At 57.4% G+C, this 18,959-nt stretch overlaps 1 protein-coding gene across 1 annotated transcript; it reads right to left on the reverse strand.

Moving 5' to 3' along the window:
- Window positions 1-3,612: 3,612 nt before the first annotated feature.
- Window positions 3,613-18,183, reverse strand: C4A (complement C4A (Chido/Rodgers blood group)). The gene is made up of 41 exons (XM_055407190.2): window positions 18,057-18,183; window positions 17,732-17,930; window positions 17,338-17,539; window positions 17,076-17,146; window positions 16,904-16,992; window positions 16,619-16,701; window positions 16,341-16,437; window positions 16,097-16,202; window positions 15,873-16,005; window positions 14,909-15,024; window positions 14,622-14,798; window positions 14,312-14,494; window positions 14,004-14,189; window positions 13,680-13,838; window positions 13,292-13,418; window positions 13,053-13,127; window positions 12,372-12,569; window positions 12,166-12,277; window positions 12,005-12,075; window positions 11,597-11,736; window positions 11,275-11,484; window positions 10,985-11,036; window positions 10,795-10,884; window positions 10,438-10,647; window positions 10,183-10,258; window positions 9,876-10,032; window positions 9,664-9,777; window positions 9,405-9,576; window positions 8,962-9,194; window positions 8,720-8,887; window positions 8,292-8,351; window positions 7,256-7,349; window positions 6,992-7,178; window positions 6,767-6,857; window positions 6,550-6,624; window positions 5,088-5,190; window positions 4,864-4,953; window positions 4,689-4,787; window positions 4,442-4,525; window positions 4,026-4,158; window positions 3,613-3,886 (listed from the first exon to the last, which is right to left on the reverse strand). Exons 1-41 carry the CDS (start codon window positions 18,119-18,121, stop codon window positions 3,745-3,747), a joined length of 5,229 nt encoding a protein of 1,742 aa, XP_055263165.2. The 5' UTR covers window positions 18,122-18,183; the 3' UTR covers window positions 3,613-3,744.
- Between the last annotated feature and the right edge of the window lie 776 nt (window positions 18,184-18,959).

The following is an 18,959-nucleotide window of genomic DNA, read 5'->3' on the forward strand; positions in this document are numbered from 1 at the left end:
CTGGCGGGGGGAGGTAGGAAAAGCAGGAAGTCAGCAGGAAAGGACACCCCCAACCCTCCTCACTGTTGTAGACCAGGAAGGAAGTAGAGCCTCACCTTGCAGCCCAAGGCGAAGCCTGTAGACAGGCCCGAGTTTCTCAGTCAGGCTCAGCAGATGGATGGGGAGGTTGGGCTGCAGCAGGTGCAGGAAGCCGGGGACCAGAGGTGGGAGGTGGAGGTTTCTGAGCTTCCACCGGCCCCACAGCAGGTGAGCGCCGGCTAGCAGGGTGAGCAGCAGCAGCAGCCCTGCGAGGACCATGGCTGGAGACCCAAACAGAGGCCCCGGCCCCTCCACTTATAGCTCTCGACACCGCCAGCCATCTGGCTACTTGGGCTGTTCTGAAGCCTCCCTTGACTCCTTCCCTCAGGTCCTTGCCCACTGTCCCGCCCACAAAACAGTCATTCCCGGAATGGCATCCATCCTCTTGGCCTTTGAAAATCCAGTATCAAAGAGCAGGCCTTTTCCCATTCATCTATCAAGAAGAAAGGAAAGGAAACACAACCCTGACCTTCTTCAACAGCCAGAATCAGCTTTCTGTCAACCGTTCAGGAAAATTTGTCCACAAGCCCTCTCCCACCCCCACCCCCACCTTGGACCAGCTTCCTGCCACAGGGTTTTTCTCAGAGAGAAGAATGACAACCCATGCCTAATATGCCCTCCCAGATGGTCTTTGAAGCACGAAATGAGATGAAAGTGATGTGGTTTTTTCTTTTAACTTACAGATAGGGGAACCGCATGTCCTGACTTGCTTGTGTTATCCCAGTTTATGCCTATAGTCCAGGGGTCATCGGTAATAGTGCCTCTTTTTATTCTCAAAACTTGAAGAATTAAATGTTTCCCCAGTTTGAAGCTCTTACTCTGTACCTGATGCTCTCTGCTTGCAAGGAAAAGAGACCCACTTGAGCTAGTTTGAGCCAAAAGTAAGAATTGTTATACAAATAAAGGGATATCTCACAGAATCCAAGAGCAGGCAAGTAGAAGGGACCTTCTTGGCCTTGGAAAGCCAGGGATTGTGAACTAAAGAGCCCTAGAGACATGGCTGCTTCCTCACTCTTCATCCCTCCTCCTTCATTTGCTTATTATTTTTGGCTGCACCGGGCCTGTATTGCCATGCCTTTCTCCAGTTGCAGCGAGCAGAGGATACTCTCTAGCTGTGATACTCAGGCTTCTCACTGCAGTGGCTTCTCTTGTGAAGTGCAGGCTCTAGGCATGTGGGCTTCAGTAGCTGAGGCTCGTGGGCTCTAGAACTCGGGCTCAGTCGTGGGGGCGCACAGGCTTAGTTGCTTCACAGCACGTGTGATCTTCCCAGACCAGGGCTCCCACCCGTTTTTCCTTCATTGGCAGGTGGGTTTTAACCACTGGACCACCAGGGAAGGCCCCTCTGTCTGCAGTCAGCTGCTTGGGCTCCCAGGGGCAGGCGGCACAGGACGCTTTCGGGGTTAGACTCCACAGAATACGGGTCTGGCCCCAGGACAAGAGGGCTTTCTTGGCGTGATCAAACATGCCCTCCATCGATTCCAAAGTCCTCAAGAAGGAACTTGATAGCCACAGCTGGGATCAGGGGCCCCACCCTCTTCAGGGAGCTGTTGCCATGAGGGGTGGTGTCCCAGTGGACAAAGTAGGGCTATCAAGGGCCACTGTTGTGGGTAAGGGGGCAGTTGAAGGACTTACAGAAGAGGTCATGCTAAAGAGGGGTGGCAGGACTCGGTGGGAGGCTGGGGCACCTAGGAGGTGGGGTGAGAGCTTAGAGCTGACCTGAGTCCACACATCCCCCTATACCCCATCCTTTCTCTGCCAACTGACCTCAGAGCTTTAATCAGAGCGAGACTCTGCCACCAGAGAGCCTGGGTAGAGATCCCAGCTGTGGTGCCAACTAGCTTAAAGAGTTCACTGCTGGGGGTCCTGATGGGAGAGGTTCAGCTCAGCCTGGGCCCAGGCCCAGGACTGGGAGGGAGAAAACTTGGGATTTCTGGGATTGGGCAGCGCCAGCCAGCTCCTTCCTCATAGTTGACCTCAGGCCCTAGATCGTGCCTTGCCGTAACTATAACTGAACCTTTGACTTTCACACGTGGCTTGATGCCACCACCATGCTGACCGGATTTTGGGCGAGATCTGATGGGCAATGCCCAGGCCATGTAGACGATAGCCCTAAGAAGCCTCTGAAACACTGAGGAAGCTCAGAACGCTTTTGTAAAAAAATATTAACTTCTTTGGTTACACATGGTCTTAGCTGGCGCACTGGGGATCTGAGATCTGCAGTTGCAGCATGCAGGATTTTTTTTTATTTTTTTTTACTTGAGGCTCTTATTTGTGGCACGTGGAAATTAGTTCCCTGACCAGGGGTCAAACCTGGACCCCTTGCATTGGTAACGCAGAGTCATAGCCACTGAGCCACCAGGGAATTCCCAGGTCAGAACTACTCAGTTTCATGGAATAGGAGGGGACTCTGTTCAAATGGAGAGTGACCTGGACTGCTGACCTACTTGTGAACACTGCTTCATAACGGATACCATGTACCTTGCCAACCCCATCTCTTCCACACCACCTCCAAATCCTAATTCCAAAAATGATAAATGATATGCAATGCCCCCAAATGTGCTGTCCTGCCCCAGCCTTGGGGCCTTTAACGTTCTTTCTTCTACCTCAAATACCCTCATCTACTTCTACTCCCTTTGCTTGACTCATCAGCCTGCAGAGTCCAACTTAGAGGTCACCTCCTCCAGGAAGCCTCCCCGGCCCACTTGTCACATGCCCCCAGACTGGTCAGAGGCCCCACAGAACCATGCAGCTCCCTGACATCACACCATTCACAGAAGATGGGGATCTGGAGCAGGCCATAGCCTGGAGTGAGAGGTCCACAATTCCTGTTGAATGACTGAATGGCAGGCTGCTGAGTTAGCTCATTTTCCCTCAAAAATGACCTCAGCACATTCCTCTAGATGAATTTCTAGGTTAGCGCTGAATACCCAAGAGGTGCTGCCATAAAGAGCTAGGCAGGCAGGTGGGGAGGGTTGACCCCAGGGAACAGCAGTTCCCTCAGAGTATTAAGAAACATCAAAGTTGGCCTTTCGGTCTGTTTGGGTAGATGAAGTCATCAGACGTGAGGATTGCACAATTCTGGGAAAGTTACGTAATACTGCTGATAAAGGGATCCAGTGTCAAACAGGCTTTCAACAGAGCAGAAGTACCAGGTGCATGAGCACAGTGGGGGACGTGCAGCTGGGGAGCTGCTCACGAGGCAGAAAGGCTGAGGTGCCTGGTATGCAGCCCCCAGCCTGAGGCCCCGCTGACAAGCTGCCAGCACAGGGAGTGCCCTTCGGGCAGAGTAAAAGGGAGGCTTTAGTGTGGACACAGGATCCTCAGAGCGCAGGGTCAGCTGCCCACCATGGTCACCATGAGGCACTGAGCTCCCAAGGGGTCGCCTAGGAGAGGAGGGGATTCAGGCAGAGCTGGACACTGCAAGGATCACCCAGACTCTGGGAGCCTTAGATGATGCCAGCCCTGACCTGGGCCCCCAGCACCTGGAGCAGGTGTCGGGGACGCTGGTCCCAGTCCTGGAGATACACATGGACGCTTTGCTGCCAAAGGCCTTTATTGAGTCCCTGGTTTTGCCTAGGGCTCTGGTCAGGGCACAGGGCACGGCAGGAGTCCAGGCACCATCTTTCCGCAGCTCCAGCTCCTCCTGGGGAAGCTGGGAGAGGGCCCTCACACCTGGCAGCCCTGCGTGCCATACGCCTCGAGGAAGCTGTTGAGCTGGGCACAGGGTGTCCGATGGCGGGTGCTCTGGCACATGCGCTTAGAGGGCATCTCCTCGATCCAGCTGTTCGAGTCCAGCAGGTACTGGGGGCTGCGGGTGAAGGGGCAGTCAGCAGGGGTCAGCGGAGGGGCAGGGGCAGACCCTGAGGCACCTGGCTTCTGAGGGCACAGGGGACTGTTCCCTCGGAGGTGTGGGCAGAGCAGAAGACTGAGGGGTCCCGAGAACTCACTCTCCTTTGAAGTCGTAAGTGGCCCCGTCCAGACCCATGATCAGATATTCTTTCCCAGGTTCCAACTGAAGGCGGCAAGAGGCTCGGACCAGGAAGTTTCTGGTCTGATCAGCAGTGGCCCTGGCATCCTTGGCTGAGGGGAGAAGGTCCACAGAGTCATCAGAGGGGAAGAAGAGGGGTAGGACAGCAGGGAGCCAGGGGGCTTTGCCCCTATCCTCCGTTTGACCCTCACCACTCCCAGCGGGCAGGTGGGACTGCGTTCCTGTCTGTGGAAAAGCCCAGGGCTTCTAAGAGGCTGAGGGGCTTTGAGCTCAGACTGGCTGCAGTTTCACTCTTCCAGGCGCCAAGGCCCCAAAGCCAGACCTCAGCTCCCCAGTATGCCCCCTAGCCCTGCCCACTTATAGTCCCCCTCTTACTGAAATGCAGGACGTGGGTGATTCGGGTCTCAAAGAGGCGGAAAGCGGCCCTGCTGTCTTCCCGGAGAACTTTAACCTGGAATGCTGTGGGGGGTTTAGGAGAAGGGAGGGAAGGTTAGTTATCCCGAGGCTAAGAGGACGGGAAGTCAGTGCAGAGTGACAAGGCTGTCCGTGGGCTTGAGAGGAGCAGGCCAAACCAAGAGACCTTGAGGGTGAGTCAGGGCAGGGCCCAGGCGGGAACACTGACCATAGTCCACTCGGGGAGAGTAGCAGGCGAATTTCATCCGGTAACCCTCTATGTCCTGCTGCCCACGCTCCAGGGCCCGGCGCTGTCGAGGGCACTTCCCTGAAGTCAGGGGCCCAGGTGAGACTGTGCAGGCCCCAGCCACGCCTCTTCCCCCTGATCCCGGCCCGTGTCTCACCCTCAGCACACTGGCAGACATCCGCAGAGCACAACGTGGACAGGAGCTTGCTTTTACGTGGCGCCCCATAGAACACAGAACATTTGTGCTCTGGGGAAAAGCAGAGGGGCATTTGTTAGGGCACTCGCCTCTCCCTGCCTCCCCAGTCCCATGGACCCACAGGACTCCCTTGCCACCCTCACAGCCACCTAACCCCACCCTCCCGAGAGTCCCCAAAGTCTCACCAGGATTGTAGTAGTCATATAGGACGGCACTGGCCGGCTGTACCAGCCCCACGGGCACCTCCTGCACAGCTCCGAAGCCCACGCACTCCCGGGAGGTGGGGACCTGGCATGGGGGGAGACAGGGGAGAGAAGTCAGGGACCCACCTCTGGGCCCTGCAGGCCGCTGTGATGGATTTGCTTGGCCTGTTTGGTTCCGGTCGATCTTATCTTCAGTGTCCTTCACCATTTGTTACCTTCCAGCCTCGGGATTTCTAAGAACTGCTCCCCAAGGTCTCTGCTGACCTCACTGCCCACATGGTGACCTCACCATCTCCGGGGCCCTGAGCGGCTTCACAGAGTCTCACTTCATGGACACATTCTTCACAAGACTCTTCCTACCCTCAGGGCTAGCTTCCAGACAACCCCTGATTCTGACCTGGTCATTGCTGACCTTCCCATTTGTCCCTTCCAGAGGCACAGGCCCCAGCGCAGTCCCTTCCCCTTTTCTCCGCTCTCCTGAGGCGGTCTCACCACTCCCCAAACTCTGCAGGCGCGTGGTTCCTGAAGCAAATGTTCAGCCTGATTCTGTATTGGGATTTTTACAGGATGTATTAAACCCTCCCAGTTCCCACTGCCTGCCCTCCAAACCCACTCACCCTCTCCACAGCCTCACTGACACAACTAAGGCCTCACTTAGCTCGAGGTACCAGGAAGTGCTAGCCCTCTGCCACCCTCTCTGACCCTGCCTCAGGTAGGCTCTGATACCTCTCCTCATGCCCACACTGCTCCAGTCCAGCCTCGTGTCCCACGTGAGTTTCCTTCCTAAGCTGCACGGTGAGCTCCCTGACTTGACATCTTCCTCATTTTCCACTATGTTCAACCAGACTCCTCTGCCTGGCTTCTCTAGCCAACAGGGTCTGTCCCCTCTGTACACACTGGGCAGGGAGGGCGTCCCCGACCCACACACACATGGCGAATGGTATCACAGTATTAACACACCTTTTTCACATTTCTCTCCAAAGGTTACAATAAATATTCAAAAAAATTTTGGAGGGCCATCAGAGAGTTGATAACTGTGTTAGTCAAATGTGGCCATGGGGGGAAAAAAAAAACTCATCTAGGTCCACCATCATTTTAAAAACAAAAACAAAACACACTTGAATATCAAAACAGGACGTTCAACAACAAAAAAGCAGTTCCTCACAAAGAATAAATTCAAATTTAAGAAAAGTGCTCTCAAGTCCTCCCCGGCTGACAGGCACTGGACCCAAAGCCACAGAAGGGGCTCAGCCCCGCCTCCCTGCAGGCAGCAGGGAACCTCCCTGGCCAAGGCTCTCACCCCCTCCTGTCCCGTCTCCCTGCTCACACCACAAGTTCTCTGCCAGAGCAGTAGCTGCTGATACACCTGCCTCCTGGGAAACCTCCTAAGAGCTCAGGAAACCCAGTGCCAGCTGTGCGCCCCTCGGTCACCCTCCTTGCTCACCGAGTCGAAGTACAGCAGGACGTGGGGACCCTCGGTCTCAAAGTGGCTCATGTAACGGTCGGAGAGGGAGGTCAGCTGTGGGGAATGGGAGCCGGGAGTCACGAGGAGGAAACCCCCGGCCGCCCTGCACATGACAGGGCTCGGGAGCTGGGGCTGCTGCGGGGATGGGGCAGGGCTCCTGGGGGCACCAGCGGCCCCTCTGGGTGGCTGGTCACACCTTCTCCAGGTCAGCCCGCAGGGCGTGGAATCCACTCAGGAGGGTGATGTCCGCAATGGCCATGCCTGACAGCCCCACCTTGCCAGTCCGCCTGTGGAGACACATGCCTGTTGTCTGGGTCACTCCCGCCTGGTGCCAGGCTGTAGACACCCAGCCCCAACCTCGGCCCTGCCTCCCTCTCCCAGCCCAGCAGCACCACATGCCCAGGGCCCCCCCAGGGCTCACCAGATGCACACAGTGTACTGCACCCTGGATTCCTGTTCCTCAGCTGCCTTGGGGACCTCCCTCCTGCGGCGGTTCCTCCGACCGTCAAACAGCTGCAGGGGTGTCACGGGCTGGGAGTGGGCCCCGGGGTCATCCCCCGCTGGAGAGTCCTCGTACTCATATTCTTCATAGTCCTCCTCAGCCTCCACTGCGAGGGGACAGCACTGTGGCTCAGCCCTGGCACCATCCCCTCAGAGACCCACAGCCTGTGACCCCAACACTCACTCGTGTACTCGACGTGGCCCATGACCGTCACTTCAATCTGAAGGTCCTGGCAGGTTGTGTTCGTCATGTCCATGACATTGTAGCTGCGAAGGACCTGGCTCATCAAGGGGTGGGAAGGGGACATGGGGACACTTAGGGCCACAGACCTCTCTCCAGAGCCACATGGAAGGGCTCTGGATCCCTTGGCTCCTGGGCTAAGAGCTTTGAGGCCTTCTGCCCTTTCCCATCCTGACCCTGGGCCTGTCCAGAAATACAAATGGCCCCAGCTGTTGGGTGAGAGAGAGAGGGGAGCAGGGTCCTGGCATGGGGGCAAGCATGGTACAGAAGCACCGAAGAGGCTTTAATGGAAAGTTCAGGAAAGGCTGCTGGCCCAGGCTTGAAGGAGGACAATGAGTTTGTCATGTGGGACAAGAAGATCCTGAAGGTCATTCAAAGCTAGGAGATCTGTGTACACGGGAGGATCTGTCCAGCTGGGGAGGTGGGCGGGGCTGAGGTGAAAACAGAGGTGCAGTTACTGGGGAGGTGGGTGGTGCTGGCGAGAAAGCTGAGGCGGAGTTACTTGGGAGGTGGGCGGGGCTGCAGTGAAAGCAGAGGAGGAGTTACTGGGGAGGTGGGCGTGTCTGGGATGAAGACAGAGGAGGAGTCTCCCAGGTCATAAGGAGAGGCTTAGCATGGGGGGAGCCGCTCAGACGGCCCCCGGTGTGGCAGCTGTGCTCCTGCAAGGATGGACTCTGTCAGCCAGGCAAGAGACACAGGAGGAAGAGAAGGTTTGGGGCACAGCCACGTCAGATGCTCAGAGCTCAGGGGAGATACTTGGCTTGAGGCGCCAAGCGTTTGAGCATCAGCACTGAGGAGCTGAAGGGGAGGACAGGTGCCCAGAAAGAGTGGAGAGCAGAGTGAGGGGCACCTGCCCAGGACAGACCACAGGGAACCGCAACCCAGGGGTCTCCTCCTCCTTTCCAGACCATGAGCTCTGCCTGCAGGTCTCCCACTCAACACCCCGGCTTCACCTTCACCCAGTGCCACCAGCTCTCACCTTCAACGTTCCTTTGCTGTTTCCTCCCACCTCCACGTTAATCTTGCTTCCCAGGGAAAACTTTCACAAGCAGAAAAGGGAAAGAGATGTCAGAAGGGCACACTGTTGCTTCAGCTTACCTCCTCCACCAAAATAACTCCACCTCCTCCCCCCAACTCACTTTTCAACACTTTCTGCCTTCACCCCCATCCTCTCTCCACTATCTCCTAAACCCTCTGCAGGCTCTGCATGTATCATTTTCAGATCAGATAAATGAAGATCAGAGGTTGGGTGACTTGCTATAGGTCACAGAGCCTGTAAGTCTTCCCACAGAGTTATCAGAAAGAGGGGCCCTGAGGATTCAGCAGGGGTGGCAGACAGGGCATGGCTTCTGGCCTGGCCGAGGGAGGCCCAGGTGTTCTGGTCACCCAGGTGAGGGCATGGTTCACCTTCAGCTCCTCCTCCAGCCTGTGAACTTGGTGGTTGGTCAGCTGCAACACATGGGAAATGAGCCCACTGCGGCCCAAGGAGCTGAGGGTCACGTTGAGCCCCTTCTCTTCCGTGGTGTGGGACGCGATCCAGTATGCAGACAGGGCGTCCAGAGCCATCACTGTGTCCTAGGGATGATGGGCCAGGCCTCAGGTACTCGGTCTCAGGACCAGCCACCCTAGAACCCCAGGACAGCCTCTACCTGGGTGCTGCGGTATCCCCCTTGGAAGCTTCCCTGGAGGGTCAGCCAGGATGCAGCCTGGTCGGCCAACTCAGCCTTGCCCTCCCATAACAGCAGGTGTAGCAGGCCGTAGGCTGTGGTTTCAATCCACAGGGCTGGAACCTGGGGAATGGGGTCTGCTGGGCTGCGAGGAGCCAGAGTGGGTGACAGGACGTTGCTTGGAGAAGTGGTGACTGAGCCCCAGTACAGCTTATCTGGAGTGAAAGGAGACCCACAGGTACACAGGGGAGGATCTTAGTTGTCTGGCCCTTTGATGCTCCCCCTTTAGTCTCTCCTGATTTTCAGTCACCCCTGCTTATGCTCTGATTCCCTCCAAGGGCCTCCATTCATTCCGTTTCTCCCTCTGGACACGCGCAGGGGTCTCAAGCTCTCCCAAGCCCCGGTTCACTGCCAGGCCCCCTCACCACCCATGTCCTGGGCCATGGCCATGAGGTTGTTGTGGGCAACGCGCCGCAGGTCCTCAGGGGCCTCAGTCAGTGACAGGGCATAGGCCGTGATGGCAGAGGCGTGGGCGCCTAGGAGCCCAGAAGTTACTTTCGCACCCAAGAAGGTGTTTGCTCTTGATATGGAATTTTCCTGGAAGAAAGTGGGAGGTGAAAGTCTGTGAACTGGGCTCCTGAGGAATAAGGGAATCTGCAAAGGGCTAACGCGCGAGTGACTTACCACCCTCCTCAACTGCTCTGAATTCTTGTCTGGGAAAACCGCCAGGCCGTGGTGAAGGGCGATGACCACGAAGGCTGTGAGCGCCACAGTCTCATCGCTTCCCACTAAGCCTCCCTGGTTGAAATGGGGAGAAAAGGAAGCACCAACCACCAGCGGGGAGGTAGGGCTACTCTTCCCTCCTGTGCCCTTGGCCCAGCCTCCCAGCCCCATACCTGCATTTCCCTGCTGATAACAGGACAGGGGTCGTGGAATGAGCCATCAGCCCGTTGCTGCGACAGCAGCCATGTGGCCGTCTCCTGCAACTTTTGAGGAGAGCCGCCCACCTGATCCTGGGCCAAACTCAGTATCTTCAGTACAAAGGCAGTGAGCCTAGAGGGAGGAAGGCATTGCTGGGGATAGCCACCGGTGCCTATAAGGCGGAGGGCCCCACTCCTGGTGGCACCTGGCTATTTGCCCCTCCCATAATAGCTGGCTCTGGCCCCTCCCACATACATACACAGGACACTCCCCCAAACTCACCAGGTGCTACTATCCCGATGTAACCAAGCCCCGTAGGAACCATCTTTTTTTCGAAACTCCTGGATCCGCGTGTAGCCTTGGAGAGGAGAGGCAGCTGAGGTCACACCGACTCCCCCCCACTGCTGTGGCCAGGCCACACTCCCCATTTCCACTGGGGACCACATCTCTCTTCCCTGCTCTGGCCACCTGGGCTGCCCAGCTTCCATTAATTGCCCTCTCCTGGCCCCCACTCCTGCTTGCCGCTGCACTCAGAACCTTTCTGGATGAGATCCACGGCATGGTCCTTGGTCTCAGGGGGTAGCATGCTCCACTGCTCGGTCTTGTCCAGGTAGCGGGAAGCAGCCAGTGTTGGAGCCAACAGGGTCATGGTTTGTTCCCCGCAGCCTTGGGGAAGCCTCAGGAGGGAGGCCAGGCCTCCTGGTGACAAGGCCCCCTCAGAGCCCAAAGCTTCCATTGGATCCGAGGCTATGGGGAGGGACAGGATGGAGGGTCAGAGAGCAGGTCTGGGGGCCAGGGTTGGAGGGTCGTGGAGTCTCAGGATCAAACAGAAGTGCCCAGGTTTCACATGAATCCAAGGGTGGCCACCGGGAAGGGACTGGAGGACACTCCCACCTGTGACTCTGACAAAACTCTTGAAATCTCCTTCAGGGATAATATTGGGATCAGAGTTGCCAGGAATTTCCAAGGTCCGGCCTCGGGAGTCTGGGAAATCAAGGGGAGTCAGCGGTCTGTTCTGCTATCCACACCCTCTGCCCGCTACCACCCCCCAGGACACTGATGTCTGTAATTGGAGGTCACTCACCCAGGGGGTTGAGTTCATAGACTAACTCCTCCCTGTGAATGGCCCCTTCTCTCTGTGGAGGGGACACGTAGCTGTGAGAGATCACACAGGCTACAGCCTGCCCCTCCCAATGCACACTCCTCAGGACTTGGAGTTGGAACTTCAGGAACACAGTCGGGCCAGCATTGTGGAAAGTGCAAATGGACCAAAGCATTGGGTTTGGGGTGGCTTCAGGCCTGTTGCAGGGAGAGGGCCAGAGCAGGGGATGAATCTGGGAGCTGGAGACCTAGATTCTGGGGTATTCCATTCACCTCGACTTGTAGAATCTTAGATATTGCATCCCCCACAGGGAAATCTAAGGATCCTCGAGCCACCACCTTCAGGGACACGGCAGCAGCTGCGATGGGCACCACAGAGAAGCCAACGGGCCGGGCAGAGCCCGCGGGCACCTGCACCTGCTGGGCGAGCCCTCCGCCCCCGGCCAGACACAGCCCCTCCACTGGGGACACGTGGACGCTCACCTGGGGGCAGGAAGACAGGGAGGGCCAGAGTCCCAGCCCAGTTAGGCTCCCCACCCCTCACCTGCCCCAGCCCCCCGCCACCACCGTGCGCTCAGCCCCCAAGGGGCCTCACGGTCAGATCTCTGTCCAGGTAGTTGTAGAGGACAGGCCGCAGCTCGAGCTGCTCAAAGCGGCGGACAGAAACCGGCAGGCGGAGCTGCATGTGGAATTCACGGAACACGCGGAGTCGGGCCGGGGTGGCCACACACAAGCCTGATGGATCAAGGGTGCATATGAGACGCCCAGGGGCATCACACCCAGGGGACCCCAGCAGTGAGGGGCAGGGGCTGCCCCAGGACCCCCACTTCCCACCCATCCCCTGCCTGCCGCTGCTCTCTGGCTTCTGGCCCCATGCTCAGCATGCAGACATCTCCAGGTCTCTGCCCTTCCTTCCTGTACCAAGAGCAAAGGACCAAGCAGGGAGCTTCGGTCCAGGGAGCATGGAAGAGGGAGGCCTGGGGCCCCAGCAGGGTGACCGCACCTGTGCTTTTGGACAGGCTCACGCCGTGGATCTCCCATGTGGTCAGAGAGTCCGGGAGCAGCAGTTGCAATCTGCAGTGGGAAAGGGGAGAAGCTGGGTCACTCACTGGGCAGGCCCCAGACACAGCCCAGAGACAAGGCCAGGCCCCGCGCCGCCCTCACTGGGAAAAGCGGTCCACTGCTTCCACTTTCCAAAGCCAGTTCTCGGGGAAGAAGCTGCGCACGGGGATGTCATCCTCCTCGATCAGGTTCTCCTCCTGCAGGAGTTCCATGGCTGTGGTGGGGACATCATGGAGGGCGGTGAGGAGGGGACCGTCCGGACCCCCCAGGGGCCCCAACCAGTGCCCCGGCCCCACCCAGCCCCTCACCTCGGGCCAGGCCCACCTGGCCCCTGGTCCGGGCCTTCTTGCGCAGGCTCTCAGCAAACTGACAGCAGGACAGGAAGGGCTCGCGGCAGGCTAGCTGCTGTACCCGTGCCACCCGCTGCTCACAGGTGCGCGCCATGGGCAGCCGCGTCAGCCCATCCTGGCAGCAGCGCTTGGCTACGGGGGAAGTATACTGGCCCACTGCAGGACCAGGTGAGGGTGAGCGTGAGACACGCCTCATCCCCCGGCCCTACCTCTAGATGTACCAGGACTCACCCTGAGAGACCAGGAACTTGAGGGAGGTCAAAGCAGAGCACCTCCCCAACCCTCCCTTTCACCCCAGAACTATGGTGTCTGGATTTCTAACCCAGACACCATGCACTGGCTCAATCGGGAGCAGAGGAGCCAACAGGCAGAACTGCATCCCAACCCTTGGGCCCAAGTGGAGAATTTCATATGTCTTAGTCACTCAGGCGTGTCCAACTCTGAGAACCGTGGCCTGTAGCCCACCAGGCTCCTTTGGAATTCTCCAGGCAAGAATACTGGAGCCAGTAGCCATTCTCTTCTTTAGGGGATCTTTCCAACCCAGGGATAGAACCCAGGTCTCATGCATTGCAGGCAGATTCTTTACTGGCTAAGCCACCAGGGAAGCCCTAGAGAATTTCATGGGCACCCTCAACTCACGCTTCTCATGAATTGCCTTTTGGAAGTTCACGTTTCTCTTTTTCCGAGACTTTGACTCCTTGGGACAGCTCAGACCTGGTAGAGAGCAGGACTGCAGTCAGCCAGAGGGTGCAGGGCCTCCCCCTCCCCTCTGAGTCTCCCCCTCCCAGCCCAGCCCTTCCCACCCCTCCTCTTCCTGTCTTTCCCCCTCAGGTCCCTCCTTCTTCCTTATCCTCACACCACCCACTCCCCATCCTCACTCTTTCTGATTTCAGTCCAATGGTCTCCATCAGAAAAGGCCAGACCAGCTGCCTTGAACACTTGAGGGGCACTGTCTCCACCGCCGGGACCGCAGCCAAGGTCATAGCTGTTCATAGCTTCAAAGACCTGGCGAGAAAAGGCAAAGATGCCGCAGAGACAAGAGTGGCTGTGGCCACAATCACATACTCAGCAGCAGGTGAGAGGGCAGGGTCCAGACAAGTATGAGAGAGACCCAGAGAGTGTGGACACAGAGGCCCCCGGGGCCAAGGCTCGAGGGAGGATTGGGAGCAGTCCAGCTGAGTGGGTTCCAGTGGCTGGATGGGGCCCGGGGCAGCAGGAGGATGAGCCTCGAAGGGAAAGGAGGATCAGAGAGAGGACTTGACCAACCTTGACCATGTCGAGGGGTTTGTGGGACTTGCCACCCACAGCATACAGAGCCGTGTCCACAGCTCCCAGGGCCACCAGGGCTCGAGATTCTGTTTGCAGGTTGAGTTTTACAGTGTCCCCAGGACGATACGCCTTGGAACTGTCCACGTTCAGCTCCAGCTGGCAGAGGTGGCAGATGGGGGGCAGTCAGGGTGGGGAGAACTCTTTCAGTCCTGTGCATCCTCAGTGCACCCCGAACTAAATCACCCCGTTTGCAGTCAGCCAGTCGGCTCTCTTAACTCTCCCAGCACACGCACACACACCATCTCTTCCGGTGCCAGTTACCTTCCCCTCACAGCCTCCCGCCTGGACGTCCACTCGCAGGGAGTTGGCCACTGGGACGCCCCCATGATAGTAGAAGGCCACAAGGTGGAAGGAGGGCACCAGATGATGGTCCACAAACACGGAGATGGAGGTCAGGTATCTCCTGGGCTCTTGATGTACAGACACGATCTGGCCCCGGGACAGGATCTGGAGGAGAGCAGGGGGCTCCTCACTGCCCATCCTCAGCCCTGAGACTGCCACCCACCCTGAGGGCTCCTTGCTGCTCGAGACCCTCCCACCCCATAACCCCTGTAACCCATCATGCGTACCATGTAGTAGAAATGGGAGAAGCCCCCACTGATGCCCACGGCTTGCAGGTTTAGGTTCAGAGTCTCTCCGACTTTAAGAGGTCGAGGGTTCCGCCACTCAATGGACAGAAACCCAGAGCTTCTGGACAGGGGGGCTTTCACGGTGAGACCACCTACGGCAGGGTAGGGGGAGCCTGCAGATATCTGGAGAGAGGGCAGGGGTCGCAGGATCAATGGAAAGGGCCCAGGCACCAGCCTCTCCCCGCCTCCGCCTGCCAGACTGGGACGCTTCTCTCCTAGCCCACCCACTCCCGTGAGGGTGGCATCCTACTGAGAGCTGCACTTCTGAGACGGTCGCAGGAACACCAATGGAAACAATGACTTGGCCGCTCCCATCTGTGTTCTGTTCAAAGTCCTCGTTTCTAGCAGTTGATCCAGAAAACAACCTGGCAGACACTTTGACAGGAATGCCAGAGGCTGGGGAGCCTGACATGTCACGGACCAGGGCCTGGGTAGATGAGGGATGGGCAGAGGGAAGAGTGCAGTCAGTGAGACACTGCGCCCTCCTGTCCTCCACTCCCGGCGCCCACTGCTCGTCCTCCCCCTTCCAGAAGAAACCTGCAGCAGGAAGGGGACCCCAGGTATAAGCTGCTGCTTGGTTTTGCTTAGATCCAAGGAGAAGGGAGATGACACGAAACGCCAGGATGTGAGCTCTGCCTCCTCCATCTCTCCTCCTGCAAGATACAGGGTGGAAAGAGGTGGGCACAGAGACCTGGGAAGAGAGGAAAAGGAGGGCTGGGGGTGAGGAGAGGGAGCTCTAGTGTTTCCCTCCACCAAGGCGGAACTCTTCAGAGCACAAACCACCTTCTGTTCATCTCTATGTTTCCTGAGCCCACTACAGGACATAGCAAACAGATGGTGTATAACACAGCTCTGCTGATAGATGGATGGACAATGGATCGATGGATGGATGGGTGGATGGATTGATAGATGGATGGAAGGAGGGGATGGGTGGCTGGAAGGCTGGATGGATGGATGGATGGGTGGAATGAGGGGATGGGTGGCTGGAAGGCTGGATGGATGGATGGAGGGATGGATGGATGGAAGGATGGAGGGATGTGTGATGGACGGAAGGAGAGATGGATAGATGGGTGGATGGAATGATGGATGGGTGGAAGGAGGGGATGGGTGGCTGGAAGGCTGGATGGATGGGTGGATGGATGGAGGGATGTGTGATGGACGGAAGGAGAGATTGATGGATGGGTGGATGGATAGATGGATGGGTAATTAGATGGATGGATGGGTGGATGGATGCAGGGATGGGTGGATTGATGGAGGAATGCGTGGATGGATGGAGGGATGGGTGGGTGGACGAGTTAAAAATAATACATTGAGATGGTGGAAGGACCCCTTCCCCAGAAAAAGCCCAGAAATGGAGCTGCAGAGATACAGTCCTCTGGGTCTTTCCTGGCTTTGTGTCCCAGCTGAGGGGAAGCAGGGTGGTGTTGGTGCTAGAGAACAGAGGGTCAGCTCGGAGGTCAGCGGTGAGGGTCCAGGGTTATAATCAGGGGAAGCCACTCACCTGGAGACTCGATAACTGCTGCCGCAACATAGAGGCGCAGCCCTGGGAGGTCATTAATGCCAATATTAAGCTTCTCCAGCACGCCCTGAAAGTCAGCCTTTTGGAGGGAAATTTGGCACTGGCCATCCACCAGCTGGGGCAAAGAAGACAGGACAGAGGATGAGACTCAACTCTCCCTCCTCACCCTCCTCACCCACCTCACACACCACAACCCTCCTCCCTACCTTGGTCTGACTCTCCAGGCCCCGCAGGAAAGTCTTTTCCCCGTCCTCACCCAGGAGCCCAAAGCGCACATATGCGACCCCCTGCACTGGCTTCCCGTAGATGTACCTGTCACCGAGGAGAGATTCGGAAGAGGGGCTGAAGGCCGGGGCAAGGGAGGGAAGTAGGACTCCACTGCACATTCACGCTGCATGGGGCATCCTGGGATCAGGCCCAGTGTGAGGGACCATGTGTGAGGGGAGTTACCTGGCCTGGATGATCCCTTGGATGTCACTAAGAAAGCCAGGCGTTGTCAGGATGTAGGGGTTTTCAGGAATGATCTTCACCTCAAAGTTGGGAAGAACTGACCCAGGGCAAAGGGAGGGCAGATCAGACTCTCGTGAAAGGACCCTTAAAATATTTCCCTTCCCTCGGGGCTCTGGCAGCTGCGTCTCCCTTCCCTGGCCCTGCACCCCGCCACCTCTGCTCCACCCCTTCCTCCTTGCAGAAAAGGGGGGCTTGTCCCTCCCGTCTCCAGCTCTCACCGTATTTCTTCACCTCAAACTGGGTGCTGCTATTGGAATCCAGGCTGTCTGAGAATCGGGCTGAGATTTTCCATGTTCCTGGCCTGCAGACGTACAAGGGAGACTCAGCCCACTCATGCAAGAGGTCCACTGACAGCCAGTGACCCAGCTCCCTAGGAAGAGACTATGGGGTGATCCAGGGGATGAGGGAGCTCAGGACTGGACCATGTGCTGTAGTAGGCCAGCTGGGGGAAGTGGGAGTTAAAGAAGTGTCAGTGGGGGCAGTCCCTGGGAGGAAATGCTCACTCTGAGATGTCTGGGATCAAAAAGTTGTCCTGGAAGATGGAGGAGGGAGCAACCACTTCCCTTTTCTGCACGCGGAAGCCTCGAGAGTTCTGCAATGGGAGTGAAGCAGTCACAGCCACAGGCCAGCTCAGTAGCCCTGGCCCATTAGGAAGGTCAGAGGTCAGGGGCTCACCTCCACTGTGACCGTGAGGATGTCAGTAGCCGGGCGCATCTTTTGATCCAGAGCAAAGACTCGGTAGCGAACTGAAAATGGAGGATGAGGAGGTGAGCAGGAGCCACGGGAGGGTGGGCCCTGGGTCCCCAACACCCTCCCAGAAAGCGAAGGGAAGGAGAATAAATGTTTGCAAAGCAGCCTTCCTGTGAGGGGCTTCAGGTTATCTCATTCAAGTGGCTGGGGAGGCATGAAAGGTGGAGGCCCTGGCGCCGAGACTCACCCCGCTGGCCAGGGTTATAAACAGGCTGGTCAGTCTGCAGAAAGAGGTGCCCCCGGCGAGAGGAGAACAACAGGTTGACACCCTGCATGTCTGTCTGTTTGGACAGAGAGTCCCTTAGCCATGGGGACTGCACCATCAGCTGGACCTCGGGGGCTCCGCGGAGGAGATGGAGGCGACAGATCCTGGCACGTTCCTGAGGGATCTGTGAGCAGAGGGAGAGGGAGTGGGTCAGAGACAGAGCAGAAGGGAAAAGACAGCGAGACTGAAACACAGAGGACCACTGGGGTGGGAGGGGAGGAAGGGAGCAGGGGGTGAGGAGACAAAGATGTTCCCGAGAAGACAGAGAACAGAAGGGGAGGTGCTGGGTGGCAATGGGAGGGAGCGGGGCCTTTACCGGGAGGTTGAGGAGTATGAAGTCTCTGTCTGAGCTCAGGCTGAAATCCACCTTCGGGGAGCAGAGCTCACTAGCGTGGGATGGGTTCCTCAGGAACACGGATCCTCTCACCACCTGTCCTGAAAGAGCATCCTGGAGTTTCACGGCCACAGACAGGGGGACCCCTATGCGAACCACGGAAGGAGAAAACAGGAGCAGCCTGGGAAGAACAGGTGTGAGTCAACAGCCAGCCTCCACCCCTCCCCCCAAATCAGGACCCTCTGAGCCCACTCTCCCCTCGCCAGCCCTGGCCCTGTTCAAGCTCTCCGCATCCTGCCTCCAGGACCTGGGCTTCTGCAGAGACAAGGCGAAGAAGCCAGACACCCAGATCAGACCCCAGAGGAGCCTCATGGCTGGAGGACCTGAGGGGTTCAGACCCGCCTGCCTGCCTGCCCCTTTCTGGTTAACCCAGGGCTTGGAGCAGGGTTTTGACTCTGGACCTTGCTCCTCCCATGGCCCAGATAAGCCGGGAAACCACGTGACAACCAAGAACTGCAACTGGCCCCAGGCCCAGTATTCAGAGGGGGGCACCCCAGACACCTGGGTCTCTTGAGGAAATCATGGTCCAGAGAAACTGAGTCCTTCCCTATTAACCCCTCTCATTCCAATGCCCTGGGCACCACCACTACTGTGTGGGTCTGGGTTCCTGTGCATATAGCATTTACACACATCCATCAGCACAGGAGGGCCCCACGTAGCTCAGCAAATGGTCCAGACACAGGACTCCTCTGTTGATCCTACAAAACAAGATACTAAGAAACCTGTCTCTTATTATGTGTTCATGCATGCTCGGTTGCTTCAGTTCAGTTCAGTGGCTCAGTCGTGTCCGACTCTCCGCGACCCCATGAATCACAGCACGCCAGGCCTCCCTGTCCATCACCAACTCCCGGAGTACACCCAAACTCATGTCCACAGAGTCGGTGATGCCATCCAGCCATCTCATTCTCCGTCGTCCCCTTCTCCTCCCGCCCCCAACCTTTCCCAGCATCAGAGTCTTTTCCAGCTTCAGTTGTGTCCAACTCTTTGTGACGCCAGGGACTATACCCACCAGGCTTCTCTGTCCATGGGATTTCCCCAGCAAGAATACTACAAGTGGATTGTCATTTCCTCCTGCAGGGGATCTTCCTGACCCAGTCTCCTGAACTGGTAGGTGGATTCTTTACCACTGAGCCACCTGGAAAACCTCTTA

The sequence above is a fragment of the Moschus berezovskii genome, chromosome 23 (genome assembly GCF_049115385.1).
Source record: "Moschus berezovskii isolate FMDL1 chromosome 23, NW_MosBer_1.0, whole genome shotgun sequence".
In the NCBI taxonomy this organism is placed as follows: domain Eukaryota; kingdom Metazoa; phylum Chordata; class Mammalia; order Artiodactyla; family Moschidae; genus Moschus; species Moschus berezovskii.